Source organism: Scatophagus argus, chromosome 8 (genome assembly GCF_020382885.2).
Source record: "Scatophagus argus isolate fScaArg1 chromosome 8, fScaArg1.pri, whole genome shotgun sequence".
Lineage (NCBI taxonomy): Eukaryota > Metazoa > Chordata > Actinopteri > Scatophagidae > Scatophagus > Scatophagus argus.
In genome coordinates, this window is record NC_058500.1 from 11,971,400 (window position 1) to 11,992,103 (window position 20,704).

At 42.1% G+C, this 20,704-nt stretch overlaps 1 protein-coding gene across 2 annotated transcripts; it reads left to right on the top strand.

Annotated features, from left to right (window-relative positions):
• The first annotated feature begins 4,611 nt into the window (after window positions 1–4,611).
• On the top strand, window positions 4,612–20,390 carry LOC124062966 (protein Wnt-2b-A). Of its 2 annotated transcripts, XM_046396121.1 has the most exons (6): window positions 4,612–5,021; window positions 5,957–6,639; window positions 9,515–9,735; window positions 12,676–12,953; window positions 14,646–14,910; window positions 16,674–20,390. In XM_046396121.1, the coding sequence occupies exons 2-6, from the start codon at window positions 6,461–6,463 to the stop codon at window positions 16,901–16,903; spliced, it is 1,173 nt and encodes a 390-aa protein (XP_046252077.1). In that variant the 5' UTR covers window positions 4,612–5,021; window positions 5,957–6,460; the 3' UTR covers window positions 16,904–20,390. The 2 variants fall into 2 exon arrangements, with proteins under 2 accessions (XP_046252077.1, XP_046252078.1); XM_046396122.1 differs by lacking the exon at window positions 4,612–5,021 and having other exon boundaries at window positions 5,911–6,639.
• The last annotated feature ends 314 nt before the right edge of the window (window positions 20,391–20,704 follow it).

Consider the following 20,704-nt stretch of genomic DNA (forward strand, 5'->3'; position numbering starts at 1 on the left):
TGAATACAAGTCAAACATTTTTCTCTGTGATGTCTTTGATGAACTGCTATATCGTGGAAAGATCATTGCTACCTTGCACCTGCCACACGGGTGCAGTGCAGCAAGCTGTAAACACAACAGCGATATATCAACGCCTTCTAAAGTTGTTACAGTGAATGTGTTATTAAACATTTTGAGTCCCGTTTTCTACCCTCTGCCAAGACCTGAGGGAACTATCTGGCTCTTTAGCTGCTACTGTACATACTCTACTCACCAGCTCACTGTCTCACCTCTGTTCACCAGCTAGTTGGTGTACAGTGGGCCATAATATCAGAACATTGACGTAAAAGATGCTAAAATGTTGTGTAGAGATGCTGAGCCAGGGGATGGTTCTCTGTGGGTTTGTCAGTAAGAGTGTCCACTTCGACATTACAGTACAAGTGCAACTGGGCTTGACTCGACTCACTTGTTGTACCAGGTACTTTTCTCAGTTTTCACAAATTTTCACAAATATTGCCAATGGAAAAAAACAAAAACAGTTCCAAGAGAGTCAAGCTGTACAGTGAGGCATCTAGTATTTAACTATTTTGAGGAGAAACTGAGGAATCTGAATAGGAAAAAAGCAAGACAAACATTGAAACTGTCATTTTCTTGTACAAAATGGTCGACAGTTTTTTGACTGCATGGCATAATGAGAATATATGAGACAAATTTTAATAATTACAATATCATCACCATATATATTTTTTAAAATTTCATCTGCATAGGGACTTTCATAAACACATTTGTGCGCACACAAGACCTTCAACACCTGCTCTTAATTCTAAAATAAGTGGTTTTGCCCCCAAATGGGAGGTGTGTATTTAAGTTTCTGTCATTTTCTGTGTTGATTACAGTCCATGTTCTGGTGCAACCTACTACATGACACACTGGCATGGACTAATTATAATGCTTACATTACCCTTTTTCAGCTCCTGAATAAATGAAAAACACAAGCTCAAACCTTGTAAAACATGGGTGGCTGATCTACCAGTGACTTCAGTCTTGGTTTACAGGGTAACTGACTCCTTATCCTGTGTAAAAGCTAGAAAGGCAGAAAAGGATTTGCTCTTTCAGAGTTCACTTCACTGATTCACTGCTCACTGTGCTACCTCAGCCAGCTACCATGTGACTAGCTGCCCATGACCTGCAATGTACGTCACACAGACAGTTCCCTACTAAAACAGGAAACTACTCAGCACAAACTAAGTTCCACCAAGAGGGAGCAAGGAGACGCTGTGCTGTAAAAATGACCAGCATCCATAAAGGTACATTTTAATTTGGATTCTTTTATCATTGTTATTGACTAAATTTAAATGTTGTGAATAGAAGAGAGAACCAAAGCAGTCAGATTAAAGTTTATCCCAGTCTTTCCCTTCTAATACGGATCATGTATGCCTGATTATTTCTGTCTATGTGACTGTTTGTCTGCATGCATCATTGTCCCAGGCGATGTGTTGCCAGCGAAGTGTGTCTGTTTTATTCCCAAGAAGTGTCTGAGATGTGTGGAACGTCAAAGAGGCCAGGCTACCCTGTTTATCCCTTTGATGTCATCTCTAACACCTGCTCCACAGAGTGTGTGTCTGTGTGTGTGCCTTCATGTGTGTGCATCCTCTGAATTTATCCAGCATGACGCCATCCTGCAGCAATCTACAAAACATGCTATTATAGAGTTATCACCATCACATCTATGGACACTTAGTGTGTTCACAGGAGCTATAAAATCTATTAATGACAGGCTATCCTGAGGATAAAGAAGGAGGGGTATGCAGAGCTTAGCCTTGTAGAAGCCAACCATGATGTAACGTAAGGGTACATACTGTCGCAGTGGTTATGGACGTCTGTGTGTGTGAGCATTTTTTGCACCTGAGCAAGCACAAACCTCTCAATGTATGTGCACTGAGTTGCACCCTTTTCATTAGGGGAAAGTGGACAACAATGGGTTCTGACACCTTCTCTAAGAGCTATCCAAACATTTTAGAAGCTTCTGGAGTTCCAGTGCCACTGTGTTTGCTCAAGGTACTTCATCTCTTTCAGCAGATCTAAATTTACAGGACAATAAATTATCACTGATCTGGTTCTCTGGCTTGCACTCTTGCATGTACGCATACACATGCACATGCACATTGTGGCTCGTCTGTCCCTGGAGGACGGTGTATTTTTAGGTTCTGTGTTGTATTCTGACCTTTCATTAGCTTTAGAGATAATGCTACTGGATTTCTAGCTGATTGTTATCTAAACAACTCTCAGGCTGACCCTTTTATCATTACAATTAAACATTAAAACATTTACGACGGTCATCCTGCAATAATTTTAATAAAATGTGCTGGTAACTTTCCTTTTCAGAAAAAAGACAGCTTTGGTCATTTGCTCGAACACAACCTGTGTTTACATTTTCCTCACAAGTGACCTCTTGTGGCCATCTGAGTTATGACAGATGCAAAGATTGAAGTAATGTGACCTTGTGCTTCGAAACCTCTTAAGGAGAGGGTTAAGGTGGATGGCTGAGCTGTTTTCACCCCATCAGTCAGCCTTGGTTTCTTCCAACCATGACCCTGATCTTCATGTGACCTTAACAAGGTAGTTTTAGCTGGTCCAAGTAGTAGGTAGGGGTCCAGTCCTGATTTAGAGCAATAGCATTGGGGGATTTCTACAGCTCTGGAAAGCTTTCAATCCAGAAACTATTTTACCTTTTGTCACAGCAACCCAAAGATAAACAGTAAAAATAATACATTACATTCAGATCACAAAGTCATCTAGCAGGAAAGTGTGCTTGCATTTATATGATTGGCCAATGCAGAGCCTTGCCAGATGATGTCACGTTATAAAAAAGTTAAACTTTTTTGCCAGATGACCGTTTTGTTTCTTTGTTTCTGCCAGCTTTGGCATCTCCAGGGCTTCCTCGAATAAATCATGGTGCAGAATCTGGTGAGAATGCATCTGGATGCACCAGACCACTTAATGCTCTGGCATTTTACCTTTTTTTCCCCACAAAGGAATGACAAAGCTTACCAAGTAAAAACTGCATTTCGCTGGATAGATGCACAGCAAGTTGGGCATTGCTTGGCTTTGGATCATCCATTTTCAACACGGTAGCCGGATGACAAACTTTTTCATATTACAGATAACAGTACACCATAATATGTTTCTGAAAATATTTAAGATAAGAAATAGGCAGAATTTTGATACATATTAATCACTGCCTTGTTTGACAATTAGATATGATTTTGCATTGCAATGGAGATTTCAATAAAGTCTGCGTCGAGTTGTGATTATGCAAACTGAGACACGTGGATCAGATCCGTCAACTTGCAGCGCCAGAGCAATGCACAGACGACTCTCCTGCTCTCCTTAGAAAATGAACAGGATCACTCAATTTGATATCTGACAGATTCAGTGTTTCTGTACTGTGAGAGAGTCAGTCTGAATACTAAATCATACATGTGCCAGGCCATGAGTAACTTTTGTCAGCGTATTGGAAGCCCCTAAAAAACAACGCTGTCCTGCTGATAGGAGAATGATAAGGAAATTAATTTGTTTTTTAGGCTGAAGCAACTGTTCTTACTATGAGATGTTATTCAAGGCAACCTTATTAATACAGCTCACAAATCAATAATTTGCCTCATGTGGTTTCAAAACCTGTACAACACATCCTCTATCCTTAGAAAATGAAGACGGATTTCCATAACTTGCTTCAGTTGATCTCACTTTTGCCGCTGTCCTTCTTCCACCTGTCCCTTTCCCAGTGCTGAGTTTGCCCCTGTGTGTTCCATTAGCACAGGAACCTGGCCAGGTCTGATGACAGGCTGTCCTCCTCATTACAGCCTGCCAGGGGATGGGAATACACACTGAGCTCATCCCAAGACTGCCTGACTGGTGACAGCCACAGCATAGTCTCCACAGCAGCTCTTTCACCTTCAGTGCATGCCTCTGGCTTGCCCTTGATTCATTCAGCTTGTGTGCTTCTCTCTCCTTTCAGAAATAATCTTGAGTGATTATAATGTATCAACACAGAAATCAATTGGATTAGTCCAAAACCGCTGCCTCTGTAAATCTCACCTTTATCCCTCCACCTCAGTGCAGCATTTAAACATAGCAATCGCCGTCAGTACTTTTCCTCTGAGGCGAAGGTTGCCAGATTGGACCTCGTACATCAGGGCAAACTTTTCCTCCAACTGACAAGAAGGCGCTTGACTCTGTTATTGTTTATGAGGAGAAAGCTGGGGTCAAGTTCACAGGCTGGGAGAGAGACAGAGGGAAAGAGAGAGAGAAAGTCTGTTCCAACTCCAGCCCCATGAGAGACAGCATAACTCAGCCGTGTTTGTGCTTCCCTAATTCCTTTTGATTTAGCAGAAAATTGTGAGCTAAGCTGCACCGCACAAATATTCACCAGGGCTTAGTTTCTTTGCCTCACCTCGCGGCCTCTCACAGACCTGTATCCAGCCTTAGTCTGTGTGTTTGTGCCTGTTTCTGAACACATTTAAAGGTGTGTGTGTGTGTGTGTGTGTATGTGTGTGTGTTCCGTTCTGACAGAAGCCTAAGCAGAAATACAAATGTCTCTAAAAGGAGCTTAGCTTTAACAGCAGCTTTGGCATAAACACTAGAGCTGCTTTCACAAGCTTTTGATGAAATAGCATTTTGCGACAGCTATAGTTAATTCTAATAGTTTCAATTCCAATAGGGATTTTCCTGATTTGTTTACTTGTTTGTTAGTATTACTGGGTCAGCTGAATCAACTGTGGTATTGTTAATCCAATATTGCAAACTCCCTAGAGAAGTTCAAGCCTACGCTAATAAAAACAGTGTGAATTGGTGTCTAAGGAAAAAAAGGCAAGCAGTTGTTTTTGAGTTTGGGAAAGGTCTTTGGATACTTAAAAGTAGTTTTTAATCGCTCAGGAGCCATTTGAGGACAAAGGGAAATATCAGAGATTTGATGACGGATGATAGCGCTCTGCCAAGCCTGAAGGCAACCTGAAGACGCACACACACGCATGTGAAGAAAGGTAAGGATGGTTGCTCTCCAGAGACAATGTACAGTGTGTGTGTATGTGTGTGTGCGCATGCTTTATTCAAGGGCCGTCTCAGCACTCCCTCTCTTACACATGTGGTTCATATTTAAGCCATAGCGCTGTTCCACTGGACGATCTTGGCTCTGTTCTCCCAGTCCCACATTCCCTGCTTTTTTCTCTGACTTTCATTTCTGCTGCTTTGGGTGGTGCATGGCTGCAGGCATGACAAATATTTAAATAAGTGTTGTGTTAATAATGATAACTTAAACAATGGTACAGATAGACCTTCTCATATACAGCATATCTCTATCATGGATGGCGCACATTAATGCACAGCCCCAGGACAGGTGACATGAGGAGTGAATATGACAGAGTTGATTGCCATTTTTAATTACTGACGATAATAATAGATATGTTAGAAATAATCTAAAATTTACAATTGCATTTCCGACATAATAGAGCACGTTGAGGTCTCGCATCATCTGTTTATTTATTTATTTTTACATCTACATGATTGCATTTACAGTTTTTATACTAAGAATGAAAAAAAAACCCGCCCCCAAAAAAAAACAAAAAACAACTTTATAATATGAAAAACCACATTTTAGATGTGATTTAATTATCCAGTTTTACTGGGTTGTAAAATGACGGCGCCATCATCGGTTATCATAATTTCTGTCTGTGGTTACAGATGAACTCCTCACAATAGGACTGTGCCGACCTCAACGGCATCATCATCCTTCACTCCAGCAGCAACACACACACACACACACACACACACAGAAACACACCTCTCTCCATCCATCCCTCTTTAATAGCTCCTTCCTAGTCAAACTCTGTAACCCCTGCGTTTGCCCAATGGGCGAGAGGAGCTGTCAACAGGAGCCCTCCCTCATCTCCCTCTCCCCATCTCTCTCTCTCTCTCTCAGCTCTGACTCTGTCCGCAGCGCACTGATAAAGGACAGGACCCGTACGAGCATCCGACCCAGCACAGAGTCACAAAGCCGACAGAACTGCAGCGAGATTCGCGTGTGCTCTCCGGCTCCAGCTGTGATTCGGATCCTCCTTCTGCGTCTGAACAAGGCAAGAACAAGGATAGGTGTTTGGGGGACTGACTGGAGAGGCGAAACAGCCGACACTTGTTGCTCGTCTCGTCAGGTAAACCTCCTGTTGGCTGCCAGCAGTGCTGAATGCAGAGTCTGGTGCGCACATGGCACTGAAAACGCGCCCCTCACACTCCTGACAGTCGCGCTAAACGGAGCCACAGACTGGATAATGAGGCCTACCTGCTGAATGGGTGCTTAACCTAGTTCACATCAAACTTTGACTCTTTAAGTTTTGGGGGGTTTTTTTTCAGATTTTTTGTCCTTTGGAGGAAGGGGTGCTTCTAGTTAGTTGAAACCCTCCCCACAAAAAACAAAAAACGCAGAGCCATGCTGGGTTTAAACAGGATTCTGAGCCTCCGGACAGCCCGGATTCGGAGCTGTGGTTTGCCAGCCAGTCCCTCATCTCGGTCTCCTTCATGCCAAAGCGCCGGTGCCAGTTCGAGGATTTACTGTGCGTGTCTGTTGCTGCTGCTGCTGCTGACGCCTCGGGCAGACTCTTCATGGTGGTGAGTACCGTCCGCATCCATCACACCTACAGGCCTACCTGCCAGCCAGCAAAGTATACGGCAGCTCAATCTGTAGTCTGTATTTCCTTTAGAAAGAAAAGTTTAGGCTTAACTTAGTTTCGGTTGCTAAATAATAATAATAATGATAATAATAATAATACCATTATTATTGTTAGAATTAAATCAAGAGTCTTATTGTAAATGGAAAGTAAGAAAATGCCACACAATTTGAACTCTCACCATTGATCATTTGAAACTGAGCTGGGACTACTGCCTAGCTTTGGATCTTTCATTAGAGACTTTAGGGATTCAAACTGCCAACGAATTTAACTTATGGTGACCATTTTAATAACCACTTTCCAAAAGCGAAAGCAAAAACCGTTCCAATTAATTCGGTGCAGCGGTTTTCCAACAGCAGACAGACAAGGCCATGATGAAGGCTGAGGGTTTGTATCAGTTAATTTATTATCTCGGACTCGCATACAGCCGACGATGCTTTTCTCATCAATGTGGCTGCTGTGCGAGAGCTGCCGTTTTTAAACGTTATCTTTCTTGTTTTTATCCGTGCATTTTTGCTGCAAATAATCTATATGCACTTATTTAAAAAAAGAACAAAAAAGAACCTGATAGGCCATTATCTGTCACGAATGAGTGCATTGCCTGGTAATATTTATGAGAAAATGACAGCGAAGAAATGCATTTTCCTGTCATCATCATTTAATTTAGCCTATAAGTTGAAATGATCTACTCTTGACAGATTAAAAAACTGCAACATTAATAGTGTCACTAACTTAAATTACTGGTTGGTGAACGATATGTAAGCTTCTTTAGGATTTTATTTCTAAAAGCGCATTTTCTTCGTGTCAGATTGTTGGCCTGCCATATTGAGCAATAATAATAGAGCGATAAATGTAATTTATGTCGGCGCTGTTGGCTGAGCGCGTGTTCAGCTCAGCTGGAGCCTCCAGTCGACAAGGCAAAGCAGTCATTAATTCAGCAGGTACCACACACACACACACACACACACACACACACAGAAATTACTTTACTAAAATACCCCAAAACCAGCCATCTAGAGCATAGGTGAGGGGTGAGAAAATATCTCATAGCCTGCGCAATAACATACGTGAAAATGTCCATGTGTGTAAGTGTGTTTATAGGAGAAGTGTCTGTGTGTGGGCGGGCATTGGGGTGATGGAATGCCTAATAGTTTGTGTAGATTAAAAGCAGTTATGGGGAGGAGTGGGAGGAGTGTGTGTGTAGAGGCTTTAGCTGGGCATTATTGGCTTTGAGGGGAATTTAGTGCAGGAGATAGAATATATAACTGTTAATCAAAAGTGGTGATGTGAACAGATCTGGGCCTTTAACGCCCCAGAGGGGCTGTTAAAATGATTACAGGATGTTCCAGCCATTTGAGAAATGTGAAAAAAGCATGCATAAGATAATACAAATAAATTACAATACATTCATTTTCTAAATGTAAGCATTTTTATTTTGTGAGCTATAAAGAACACCCAGAGTTTCCGAGTATTTGTCAAAGGTAACAGAGTGGGAGTAATTAATGTGCAGATCTTTGCCATAACTTTGACCTGTGTATTGTTGTGTTCAATTTTAATTGATTATTTAAAAGTAAACTTGTTTTGATGAGCATTAATCGATGCATCTTTAGCAAATTTATCATAAAATCACCGAACTGAAGTGGAATGATTTCTTACTGATAATGCCAGTGTGAATGATTATTATCCTTTGTGTGTGTGTCTTGTATGATCTGTGTGATCTGGGTTCATGAAGATGACAGGGCAACAAAAGGCAAATGTAACATAGGAGGAGTGGCTGCGTCATCAGAAGTCAATAGGAGCCTTCCCTATTTGTCTCCCAGTTGCCTTTGCTCTGTGATTCACAGCAGAGTTGCGGGGCTTTACAGCGTGTTGTTTTAGACCTGTGGATAATGATTTATTATCCTATAAAGTCCTCTTGACTCTCAGATAGAGAGAGACACAGACAGAGGAAAATTAAGTGTGAATTGCTGCTCTGGCTCTTTGCTTTGATGAGCACTCTGTTCTTATTCCTCCTCTCTAATCCCACTCTGGGGAGCAGAGAGCCTCCAGTCTCCGTCGTCTTGCCCGGCCTCGTAAAACCCGACCACACAGCCACACGCTCCCTGACCTCCCCTCGCTGACCTGCCACAGCCCTGCAGCCCAAGAGCTGCAAGAGGTCTCATGCACATACACACACACACACACACATGCACAGCGGCACATAACGATTAGACTGTACTTTGGGCAAGCTCAACGCAGAATTTATCAAGGAAGGATACTGCAAGAGTTTGTGTTATTAGAGCGAGAAGAAAGAGTGGAAGAAGCGTACAGGAGAAGTGTGAGTAAGATGAGAATGAGAGCGAACAGGCAGAAGACAGAGGAGTTAAGTCAGTAAATGGGGTCTTAGTTTGACAGGGTTATTGGAGGCCCCAGACTCTGTGCTCTGATTTGTGACGACATGATTTCAACCATCCCATTGGGAAACATTTAAACACACATACACATGCAAGTCTTGTGGGGAGAGGTTAAGTGCTTATTTATTTGGAGAGCGGAGTAAATGGTTTCCACTCCCCTCCTTCTCACAAACCTTAAACTGTTAAGTGTAGTGAACTCTGACTCACAGAGGACAGTTACTGCAGCTCTCCTTCATGCCACTCACCACCTTTGAGTGTGTGTGTATCCACATGTGCATACACCTACTATATGAAGGCACCTGTGTGTGCTCATCAATTGCAGATGCCATCAATCACTGCTTGTGCTTTGTATTGCACATATGTATTCTTCTAAGTGAAGATTCAGTTCAAAATTTTCTGGTGTTTTGTTTTTTGCATGATCAGGTACATCGGCGCACTAGGGGCCCGTGTGATCTGCAACAACATCCCAGGCCTGGTGAACAAGCAGCGGCAACTGTGCCAGCGCCATCCAGACATCATGCAGGCCATCGGTGAGGGCACCAAGGAGTGGATCAGAGAGTGCCAGCACCAATTCAGACACCACCGCTGGAACTGCAGCACACTGGATCGTGACCACACGGTGTTTGGACGTGTCTTGCTTCGGAGTAAGTCCATGTGTGTGTCTAAATGTACGGCTGTCTGATTAGTGACTGTGTGATCAAAGGGTATAGATACTTAGCCTGAACCCGAGTCCCATCTGCTACTAATCTCTCTCCTCATTCTCACCCTTCTTCACTTTTACTGCTTTGTATCTCCCTTCTCTTTTCTGTCATTCTGCCCTTGCTCTGTTCTTTCTCTTTCCTTCTCATGCTCACGTATGCTGGCGCTCCGTGTTTATAGTCGCTAATGGACTGTTGCAATGCCTTACGCCTCGTCAATAAACATACAGGCTTCGAGGCATGGACTTGTCATCATTTTGTTTTCCCACTCCTGCCAGACCTCTCTGCTTTGCAACAGATTCATGCCTGTTACATGTGCACACAGACACTCATGTGTGCTAACATGCATATTTTCCAGCTGAGCTGTCTTTGTAGCCAGTGCATATACCCTTCCTCCTCTTGTAGAGGTTTATAACTGAAGACAGTCTGATACATGAATATAAATAACAGAGGGATAGGGGCTCTTCAGTAAAAACACCTGATAGCCAAACTACTTTGGTGTCTTGGGAGGAAGCTGTTTTTTGAATACACATTAAATGATAATTGTTCTGTAAGTTGTCTGTCACATAATATTTTGTGAAGATATTGCTGTAGCCAGTATGGACCATTAGTGATCCATTCTGAATGCAGAGCATGGATACAGTGATGCACCTGTGAGTCACTGTTGCATGCAGTGCAACTCTCTCGACGCTCCACATCTTCCCTCTTGACTTGGCAGCCTTTTGTGCTGCTTCATTCACAGCAGCTCACAGTAGTGTGTCTGAACTCAGGTTGCACAAAATAAAACGTGCGTCTGAACAGGCAGTACCTGACGTCACTGACTCTCCTTGGCTTGTTACTGTAACTCTTGCAGCTATCCTAAGCATGTGTGGGGGGCCAACAATGCATGGAAAAAAAGAAGCAGATATGGAGATAGAGGCTGTGTGTGTGCGTGGTGGAAAGGAATAAACAGTAAGGTAGATGTAAATATTTAGAGTGATATTCTCACTGTCAGACAAACATCGCAGGTTTGAAGGATGACCAGCAATGCCCTCCTCCATCCTCCCACACATACACCCCCTCAACAGCACCCACTGCCCCCTTCTGCTCTCCCCAGAGATGGAACGGGACATTCCAGTGAATACAGAGCAGGTTGGGTCACACAAGCTCTTCTGGCCCGGGTTCAGATACATTTGCAGAATGTATCTTGTGCCCCACCCGTAGTAATTTATAATCAGTAATATTTGAGTTAGTTTTGTGATGTTTTGAAGTTCTGGTATTTGAGTTGTTCCATTTCAGAAAACAAAATATTTCAGAGGGAAACATTGCTTCACTCATGTTTGTACGTGTTACATAGGACGGATTCAATTTCACAAATATTAATACATGAAAAGCATTAATATTTATCCTCGTCTACAGGTTATGGAACAGTTTGCCACAGCATTTAAACACTTGTTATAACTTGAGTTTGTGATCAAACCAAAACAAGTATTTGAGAGCATTGTTAGAAACAGAGAGAGTTCAGTGGACCCAAGAAACAAATCTCCTATGCACATTTTGTGAAAATGCAACTGCAAGCCAACCTAATATAAAACAAGATTTAAAGTCTAACATCCTGTTTACACAGGCTTCATGGCGAAAGCAGCGTGTCCGCAGCAAAGCAGATTTAGTCCTCTGTCAGTGTCTACGGAGGACTGAAGCTGAAGAGTTCAGTCACAGTGCTTCTACGTGGTCACCCATGTTTCAACGGCGCTTTTACACAGTTACATGTGTAGTGCAAATGAGACATGAGTCATTATGCAGCCAGTATAGGCAGCTGTGTTTTTGTCAAGCTTGGTAACAACAGATGCATGTGAGCCAGAGGATTAGAAAATGCCATTGAAACACATCCTAAAAAATGGTTTATCCTCTTGGGAACTGAGCTTGGGTACATTGAAAATTATGCAGAAATCTGCCTATTATATATAACACATTTTGTACGCAGAGGTAACATTTCTGCCAGAAGACTGTGTCTGAAGGAAAGCTCAATTTGGGTCCAGAAAAGAAAGAGTTAATCCTCTTAGGAGCATGAATATGCTTAGCGTAGGTAATCTTTAATTGATTATTTATTCAAGATTGAATTTTTTTGAGATGCTGAAGCTTTTTGTGTGAATGTCAAACAATTGGGTGGCTGGTGGCACAAAATAAAAAGGTTGCATGTTCATTGAAATCATCAGGATTTATGTTCTGAGAACCATGAATATATACAGCAAATTTAATATAAATTCAGCCAACAGTTTTTGAGATGATTTGTCATGTTTCAAAGCACTGGTTGGCATGGACAAGTTCTTCTGCCTCTTGCTGCTATGTTGTTGTTGTTGTTGTTTTTTTTTTAAGTAATTTCTTTTTTCTTTTTTGGGAGGGGGGGGGTTCTTTTTGCAGGATCCATGGAAATGGGTGTTGCAAAAAACAACTTTGACCAAATATTAATTCTCTATGTATCTTTGGCCACATAATAGATGAGTCTACATGAGTCATACTCTAAGCACCAAAGGAGACCAGAAAAGCACAGCAATGGTAGAAAATGCTGTCATGACATCATCCCGGCGCTGATTAATGGGGTATCACTGTGTCTGTAGTTAAACAATTTATGTGAGTAGAGGAGAGCCCCATAGCTAGGATTATTTCCATGATAATATTTAAACAGAGCTGTCCTATACTCCATATCAGGCCTGATATGCCCCCCATCAGCTACACCTTCACGTCCTGATGGCTCACACTCAGGCCTGGTCATGGCATTATCTGTATCTGTGTATTCATGTTAACATTTGGGCTGCACAGTTTTCAGTCTTTAGGTCTAATCTACTGTATTGCATTACTGCATCATGAGTAAGTTTTTTTTCTTTGCTTTTGTGCTTTCTTTCTCAGGCAGCCGTGAAGCAGCATTCGTTTATGCCATCTCCTCAGCAGGAGTGGTGTATGCGCTCACTCGGGCCTGTAGCCAGGGGGAGCTGAAGATGTGTAACTGCGACCCGCACAAGCGTGGACGGGCCAGCGATGACAGAGGAGAGTTTGACTGGGGTGGCTGTAGTGACAATATCAACTATGGGATAAAGTTTGCCAAATCCTTCATAGATGCCAAAGAGAGGACTGTCCGTGATGCACGGGCGCTCATGAACCTACACAATAACCGCTGTGGCAGAACAGTAAGTGTGCAATTACTGCAGCATCAGTTTTAACCAAATAATGAAAAAAGAAAAACATATGTTCTCACTTACAGTGGTATATCTGGCTGTGCAGACTTTTGTTTTATTATTAAGATTTGAACACTTTTACAACTGTTATTAATGTGCTAACTGTTTCTGGCAACATTATGTAGATAAAAATCATGGGCCCTTGTGTTATACTTATTTTTTCGATTGTGACTAAATCTCCCTACCCAAATCATGTAGTTGGAGCAAGTGAAATAGTGGAATATTCAGATTTAGGTGACCTATTAACTTGTTGGAACCAGACTGCCTCCACACGAGACATGACCAATCCGACAGCATTCCAAATTGAAATGTATTCTTTGAGCATTTTAAACCTGTCGCTATATATGTGAAAATCAAACTGCCTTTCTCAAGAAGGAAAAGATTAAAAAATATCATCTGTAATCATCGCTTCAGTTTAAAAATCATCAGTGTGTAAGCCTTAATCTGATCACTGACTTTGTAAAATGCAATTGCCTTGAAGGGTTAATTCATCACACAAGTGAAGCAACAGAGGCACCACGAGTTAACAAAAATTTACACGATTGCTGAGTCAAAAAAAGCTAGCAGGTCAGGAAAGTGGGGGGCACAGTTTTTAATGCAAAGCACCGACATATATTAAGATGGACGAAACGTCTCCTTTTCCTCCTACTATACAAAAATGAAGCCATGAAGATATCCCGGACACGATCACTGCCATCTTGTGCTGGTGACATCATCTGGAGCCAACAGTGGCGCAATAGAGATCGAGTTCCCAAACACCTGCCCATCCCATCTAGTAACATATAGGGAGCGGGGTTTATGATCTATACTGGAGCCAGCCACCAGGGGGCGATCAAGATATTTTGCGTTCAATTTTCGGAGCTCTCATGTCATCCATCTTTATATGCAGTCACTGGGACAAACTAGAGAAAGAGTTAACAATGTTAGCAGGCTAACCACAGTATCTAATAATCTGAATACGAAACGCGTGTCAAGAACTCACTCGCCATCCCAGCGAGGGTCAGTGGAATGTTGTTTGTGGTGCTTGCTGTGTTAAGGATACATTTGGAGAATTTGACAGAAACATCATGTCCATAAATACCATAATTTCCGGACTATAAGCCACTACTTTTTTCACGCGCTTTGAACCCTGCGGCTTAAACAATGATGCGGCTAATTTATAGATTTTGCCTCGAGACGAAAGTGACATTGAGAGCGACAACGAAAGAAAGACTGACAATTGGACACCTGCGGCTTATAGACAATTGCGGCCTATATATGTACAAGTTTTGTTTTCTTTTTAAATTTAGAGGGTGCGACTTATATTCAGGTGTGTTCAATAGTCCGGGTATTACGGTAGTGCCCCCATGTGTCCAAAGACTTCACCATAAACTGTTTCAATGGGGGCTGGTAGAACGTAGCTAATCAAACAAAAAATGTTTCACCTCTGTTATATCTGTCTATATCTGTCCGTGGCAGAAGAAAACAAAAATAATCTGCAAGACCGCATATCACTAAAGGTATATTAAGTGAGAAATATTCTTGAAATTTGGTTAAACCACACTTAAAGAAACCCACTTTTGCACTGCCTCATTTTTAGAATATGTAAATCTAAATTTCAAGACGGATAAAACACACAATCCTCACTTTTCTCTGTGCATTTAGGCTGTGAAGCGATTCATGAAGCTGGAATGTAAATGCCATGGCGTGAGTGGTTCTTGCACACTGCGGACATGTTGGATGGCCATGTCAGACTTCAGGAAGACTGGTGACTACCTGAGAAGGAAATACAATGGAGCCATCGAGGTGACGATGAATCAGGATGGGACAGGCTTTGCTGTCGCTAATAAAGCCTTCAGGAAGGCCACCAAGAATGACCTGGTGTACTTTGAGAACTCTCCAGATTACTGCCTCCAAGACAAATCAGCAGGTAAGACGGCAAAAAAGGAGAAAAGAAGAAAATGGTGGACTGGACTGAAAGATGCAGAGCGGCAGTTTCTCATGGATGTTGATGGATTGCCCTGACTGTGTTATGTTTTAGGGGTGCTATGTGTATGTTGTGTATATGTTCATGCATGACTAGTGTGTTTGTGTGTGTGAATGTCAGTGTGTGTGTGTGTGTGTGCAATGGTAGTCAGATAACGCAGCGGCCCTCCTGTGTGATGTCTGTGGAAGCTAATATCCTTGTACCCTGGGGACATGGTTGTTCTGTGACCACCTGACCTCTATCAGTCTCTGTCAACACACACACACACACACACACACACACACACACATACATATACACAAATCTATGCTCAAAAAGTGTTGATCAGCCGTTACACAATTCACCTAATCAGTGAGGACTGTTTCTGGTGGTTGATGGACGACACTGTCAAACAAATTTTTACAATATGTGACATCAACACTTCCATCGCACAGGAGCTTTTTCCAGTTCTTCCTCATCCTCACTCCTTTTGTCTACCTCTCACCCTGTCCCCTTGTCCATCCTCCCCCTCTTTCTCACCTTCCCAGTGGAATCCACAGCCTAGGGACACAAGCAGCTAATTTAAAAAAAAAAAAAAAAAATCACTTCTTTCTGTCTGTCACAGTCTCTCCCTCTCTGTCTGTCTGAACTAAGCGTAGCTGGAGGGCAGAGAGGGCCTCAGAGTGTGAGAGCCTGTCTGTCTGTCACGCTCCACTGTCCATTTAACCCTCACATACAGGCGCGCACACACACACACAAACACACACACACAGAGTGGCTTCAAAGGGAGCAGTGGCTTGGGAAAGGCAGTGTAACTATAGGCCACTCTACCAACACTGCATAGTTGTGTGTGTGGGTCTGTTGTTCTATGGGCAGCTTGTTGTGATAGGTAGCAGTTCAAACAGGGAGCTTCTCACACGAAACACCAGCACTAATCTCAGTGGGGATGACATTCACATAAGACATAGACAATATGCCACTGCATTAGGTAATAGCTGAACTGCTAAACTCACCAATACATTCAACAATGGACATTTGGACACATAACCCAACTTACTAAAGGTCCAGCCATGAAGCTTAACATGTTTACAGTATATTCACTCCATTTGTACAGACAGACACAGTGAATTTGATGCCCTGCTTAGTGTTTCTGTTTTAGCTGTCTCTAACGAACACCATTTTTGACCAGCAATTTGTCATGGATTAATGCCATCCTTACATCATGTTGTCAAACCGCCGACAACATGGCTGCTAACCATCACTCGCAGCTGCAAACAAAGTCCAACTAGTGAAACAGCAACTGATGTACACATCACATTAAGATTAGGGTTACGACTGAGGATCGCTAACCTTATTGTTTTCTCAATCAATTGTTTGGTCTATAAAGTGGCAGAAAACTGTCAGAAATGTCCCAGTTTCTTGAAGCTCAAGGTACCATCTTCAAATCACTTGTTTTGTCCAGCCAATAGTACAAAACAAAAGGAATACATTTTCAGCAAATCCCCATCACTGAGAAGCTAAAACTAGGTAGTAATTGGCTTTTGTGCTTGGGAAATTACTTTAGCTCTTTATCAATTATTAAAAGTGCAGATTAAACAACGAATGAAGTAACTAAACAATTAACCATGTAATCGTATCAGCTCTAGAAGGACTTTCTACAGAAATGAGACCACCAGTTATGTAAACTTTTGGCTTTTGTGAGCTAACTCTTTTGTACTTTTGCACAGGCTCCCTGGGCACAGCTGGGCGGGTCTGCAATAAGACTTCACGTGGCACAGATGGCTGTGAGGTCATGTGCTGTGGGCGGGGCTACGACACCACAAGAGTCAAGCAAATCACCAAGTGTGAGTGCAAGTTCAAATGGTGCTGCGCCGTGGAGTGTAAAGACTGTGAGGAAGCTGTGGACATACACACATGCAAAGCCCCCAAACGAGCTGAATGGTTGGACCAGACCTGAGGACACAGTCCATCCACTCCTTGTGATGCAAACCCCACCCCTTTCCCCTTTCCAGGACATCCTGTGGAACATGGCATTCTGGGAAAGTTTGTCTGAAAGTGCTCTGCGCCTCCGCCCTCCCCTACCCCCACTTCGGTTCATCATTGCATGGCTTTTCTACCTGTCTCTGTGAAAGCACTAGAATTCAGTACCCATCAATATGAATTAATACCCAATAAACCCTGCTTGCGCTTGGCCCTGAGACTGAGCTGCTGGGATCAGATGATCAACGGTGATACAAAAACACTTTGTGGTCCGAGTTGATTGGGCTTTTATCAAAGAATCGGTCCAGACAGCCTTTTTGCTAGCATGTGGTTCTGGGATAAGAACGATTTGCTGCTTTCATGATGCTTTAAAGACACATTTTTACATTAACTGAGCCTTCAAACATATCCAGTATTATTACAACAACATCATATACTCACATAATTTTCTTTCTTTGTTTTCGGGGAAATACACTTTTATCTACCAAAAACAAATACTTGGTTGGACTTTGGGAAGTAGCTTGACAAGTGCACTTTGAGAAGTGGACATCTAAGCGCAAGTTTGGCTCAGTGTGGCCAAACAGAAGTCCAGGCAGAGGACTAAAAGGGAGGACAGGGAGATGGACACAAGATGAATAATTGGATGGCTGCATCAATTGAACTTTGAATGCAACTGTTAAAAAAAAAAGAAAAAGAAAAAAGCTGTTTAAAGTGATTTATTTAAATTTTAAGTGTTGTTTCATTTCTCATCTGCGGATGGGACTGCACTACATTGGCTGACGCAAGGAGAGAGAAGAGCACTCCCATTATTATGATTATACAGTGTACTCTAGTTTTCAGCATGTAAGACGACAAACTGCCGCTGACAAGAGGATGAAGAAGAAGAAGGAGGAGGCCTGGATGGTCATACAGTCACACATAACCACAACATCGGACAGATTTCACCTCTCTGCTCTCCAGCTTGCTTGTATAACATTGTGTATATTGCCTTATCTAAACAGATGTTCATATGAAATATATGGTGCATTAGTATGACACCGGAATCTTTGTTTTTTGTTCAGACAGACATACTTAAAGGTTTAAGGCAAGAAAGAGATAGTGTTGACAGAGCAGAACCAATCACTGTGAACAAATAAAGGCCCTTTCAGACACAACATGATATTGGCACCACAGCGCTATGAAAACTGTTATTTCCAATGGCTTGCACTGCGTCATGATGGCTTTTTGCTGCATTGAGCACTGTGTTGAATACCTATGAGGCCAACAGTACCTAGGCAGTAAGCTGCGGCAAGACGGCAAAATGGTGGAAAGGCTATTATTGTGTGTGTCTGTATCCCCTGAATTGTACAATTCAAGTTTTTGCTCATATGAAAACAAGACCTCACGAGGAAATCCCTATAAATGTTGTCAACCAAGTAGGTATGTCAGGTGTGTTTAAACAGGTAGATTGTATGTGGGCAATATGTGCAGCCTACATGATAAACATATGACAGGACTCGTGCTAGCATATGTTTCTTCACATAGGATAGATGCATCTTTGTTGCTTGCAACAAGAAAATAACATATTGCGACTAGAAGTTTTGAGAACTCTGCAACTTTCCCGAACAGCTACTTAGATGGGTGCTGAACAGAGTCTAAAAGTGCCTTAAGTTCTGTTTTATTGTTGTCATAACCTGCCATGTTACTCCCATCACTCATATACATACATATAAATACTTATATTTATATGGATACACAGTTGCATCACCAGCATGAGCTGACAGACACGAGGGCAGTAATAATACAATCTATGTTAGTAACAAAGGCTGATTCAGTGTAAGTTGAGGTGGAGTGTGTTATATCAGTCAAGGGGAGGGAAGTGTTTGATTAAAGGCCCAACCTAAACCCCAACCCCTGTTGGCTTCATCCCACCCCTTGCTATGTGGAATTCCAGGTGGGTCCCAGACTAATGACTAGATGGCTGTAATTACCCGAGGCTGTTGATAGCTGGTGATTGGACATGGTCGTGCCACAGAGGACCTAGTGTGGGCTCCTGCTGGGACCACATTTAATCAAAGGCTTCTTGGCCGGCTTATCAAAGGGAATACTTTCCAGCAATCTTCTCTGCCTCAGCCCCCCTCCTTCTCTCCAGAGTCTCAGTCCAGTTCAGTCTCTGTTACATTAGAACCCAGAGACTCCAGATAATCTGAATTCAAAAGAATATTGCACGCAATCACAAACTTGAGACAAAAGCATTGCATAAGGGCAAGCTGCAAGGGTGCCTTTTTAGAAAAGTTCGAATGATACAGGGTTAATGTATTGCCTCTTTTCTCAGCAAACCTGCACTGTGTTGATGCCTGACATTTATTTTTTTCCAACCCTGCGTGCTGTGTTGGTCAATAAGCTCTGATGATAAGATCATCTCTCCTTGCTCAGTCTTAGAACAGGATGCAGCCATGTTCAGGTCTGATTGGACAGACCAAGTCCATGACACAGGAAATACAAGGCATCTGCCCTGGAGATACCTTAAAGCAGTAAGCAACTCAGATACAGCAGCTGAGATGAAAATACAAAGTGGCTCTCCGTAGTCTTTTCAGTCAGTACAATCTCTTTAATATCATACTTCTTTACAATAAAAGTTTTTAAGTATTAAGCCACTCATGGTTCACCTTTCAGTCTACCCAATCTCATCTTCCAAAAAAAGAGTCCACAACATCCTAAAAGTGGTCTTTTAATAGCCATGGGAGGCTCACATCGTTAGATAAGATAAGCTTTATTGTCCCACAGGGTAATATTATGAAGCAATTCCAGTCATGGAGACTATTCTAGTACCAGCTTCCTATGACCGATCTATCTGTGTCCTGGATGCCAGGCTGAGAGCATTCTTGCTGAAGAGTATCACAGGCAACCCATTAGTCTTCACAGCTCACAGGCAGCGCTGTTGGAGAAGGAGACTGTACTGACTCAGGGAACGGAAACGGCATCAAACAACAAAGAACGTCTAAAGCATGATTCCAGTTTATCACCACTCAGATACCTTTTTGTAAGGTTGTCTATCAGTTATATTGCCGATGACAGCATTGTATTCATCAAGTTAATGACTGAGATGTGGGAATGGGAGTGGCAACATTATCTGGCAGGGCAAGAAACACAAGCAATCAGACAATCATGCAAGTTTTAAACAGACTGCTGGGTGAGCTCAAGTTATTTGGAAAAGAAAACATTGACAAACAGTAAAAGTATTGGTCTGTAAACATTACTGACTGACTTTGTGGTCCATCTTTAACCTGCAGTACTTGTGGTAGTTGTGCATGTGCACAGTTTTTGTGTGCAATGAGGGATTATTATGTACTTACAGACATTACAGGTGTGTTAACCTATTTTTTTCTCCAAATAAAGTGGTTTAGATAATCTGTTGGCTTGTTCACAACCTCTCTAAAAGTCTTCTGTTCTCCATTCTAGCAATATCACCATGCTTTTTTGATCCCAGCAATTAACTTGGTGCTTATGATGTTATCATAACCAACAGAAACAATGGCCAAAGCTACAAAACAAGATCCAAATTGTAATAAATTAGTATTATCCTTTAATTCCACAACAAGGCCAAGTAATCTGACTGGAATCACTTCTCAAAGCAGAGCAGCTTTGTGGTAAAATCACAGACACAAGTACTTCAGATCAAACTGTGGTTCAGCTGAATTGAAAATTATTATTATTTTTTCATTTTTTAAGATATTTTGGAGACTTTTTATCTTTGTTGCATAAGTGAAGAGCCAGACAAGAAACAGATAAAGAAAGG

What these genes read in the sequence shown, in the direction of transcription:
- LOC124062966 (XM_046396121.1), top strand. Translation starts at nt 6,461, where the DNA reads ATGCTGGGTTTAAACAGGATTCTGAGCCTCCGGACAGCCCGGATTCGG. An exon ending in TGGACGTGTCTTGCTTCGGA is followed by an intron (nt 9,736 to 12,675) that starts GTAAGTCCATGT and finishes TTTCTTTCTCAG; the next exon opens with GCAGCCGTGAAGCAGCATTC. An exon ending in ATAACCGCTGTGGCAGAACA is followed by an intron (nt 12,954 to 14,645) that starts GTAAGTGTGCAA and finishes CTGTGCATTTAG; the next exon opens with GCTGTGAAGCGATTCATGAA.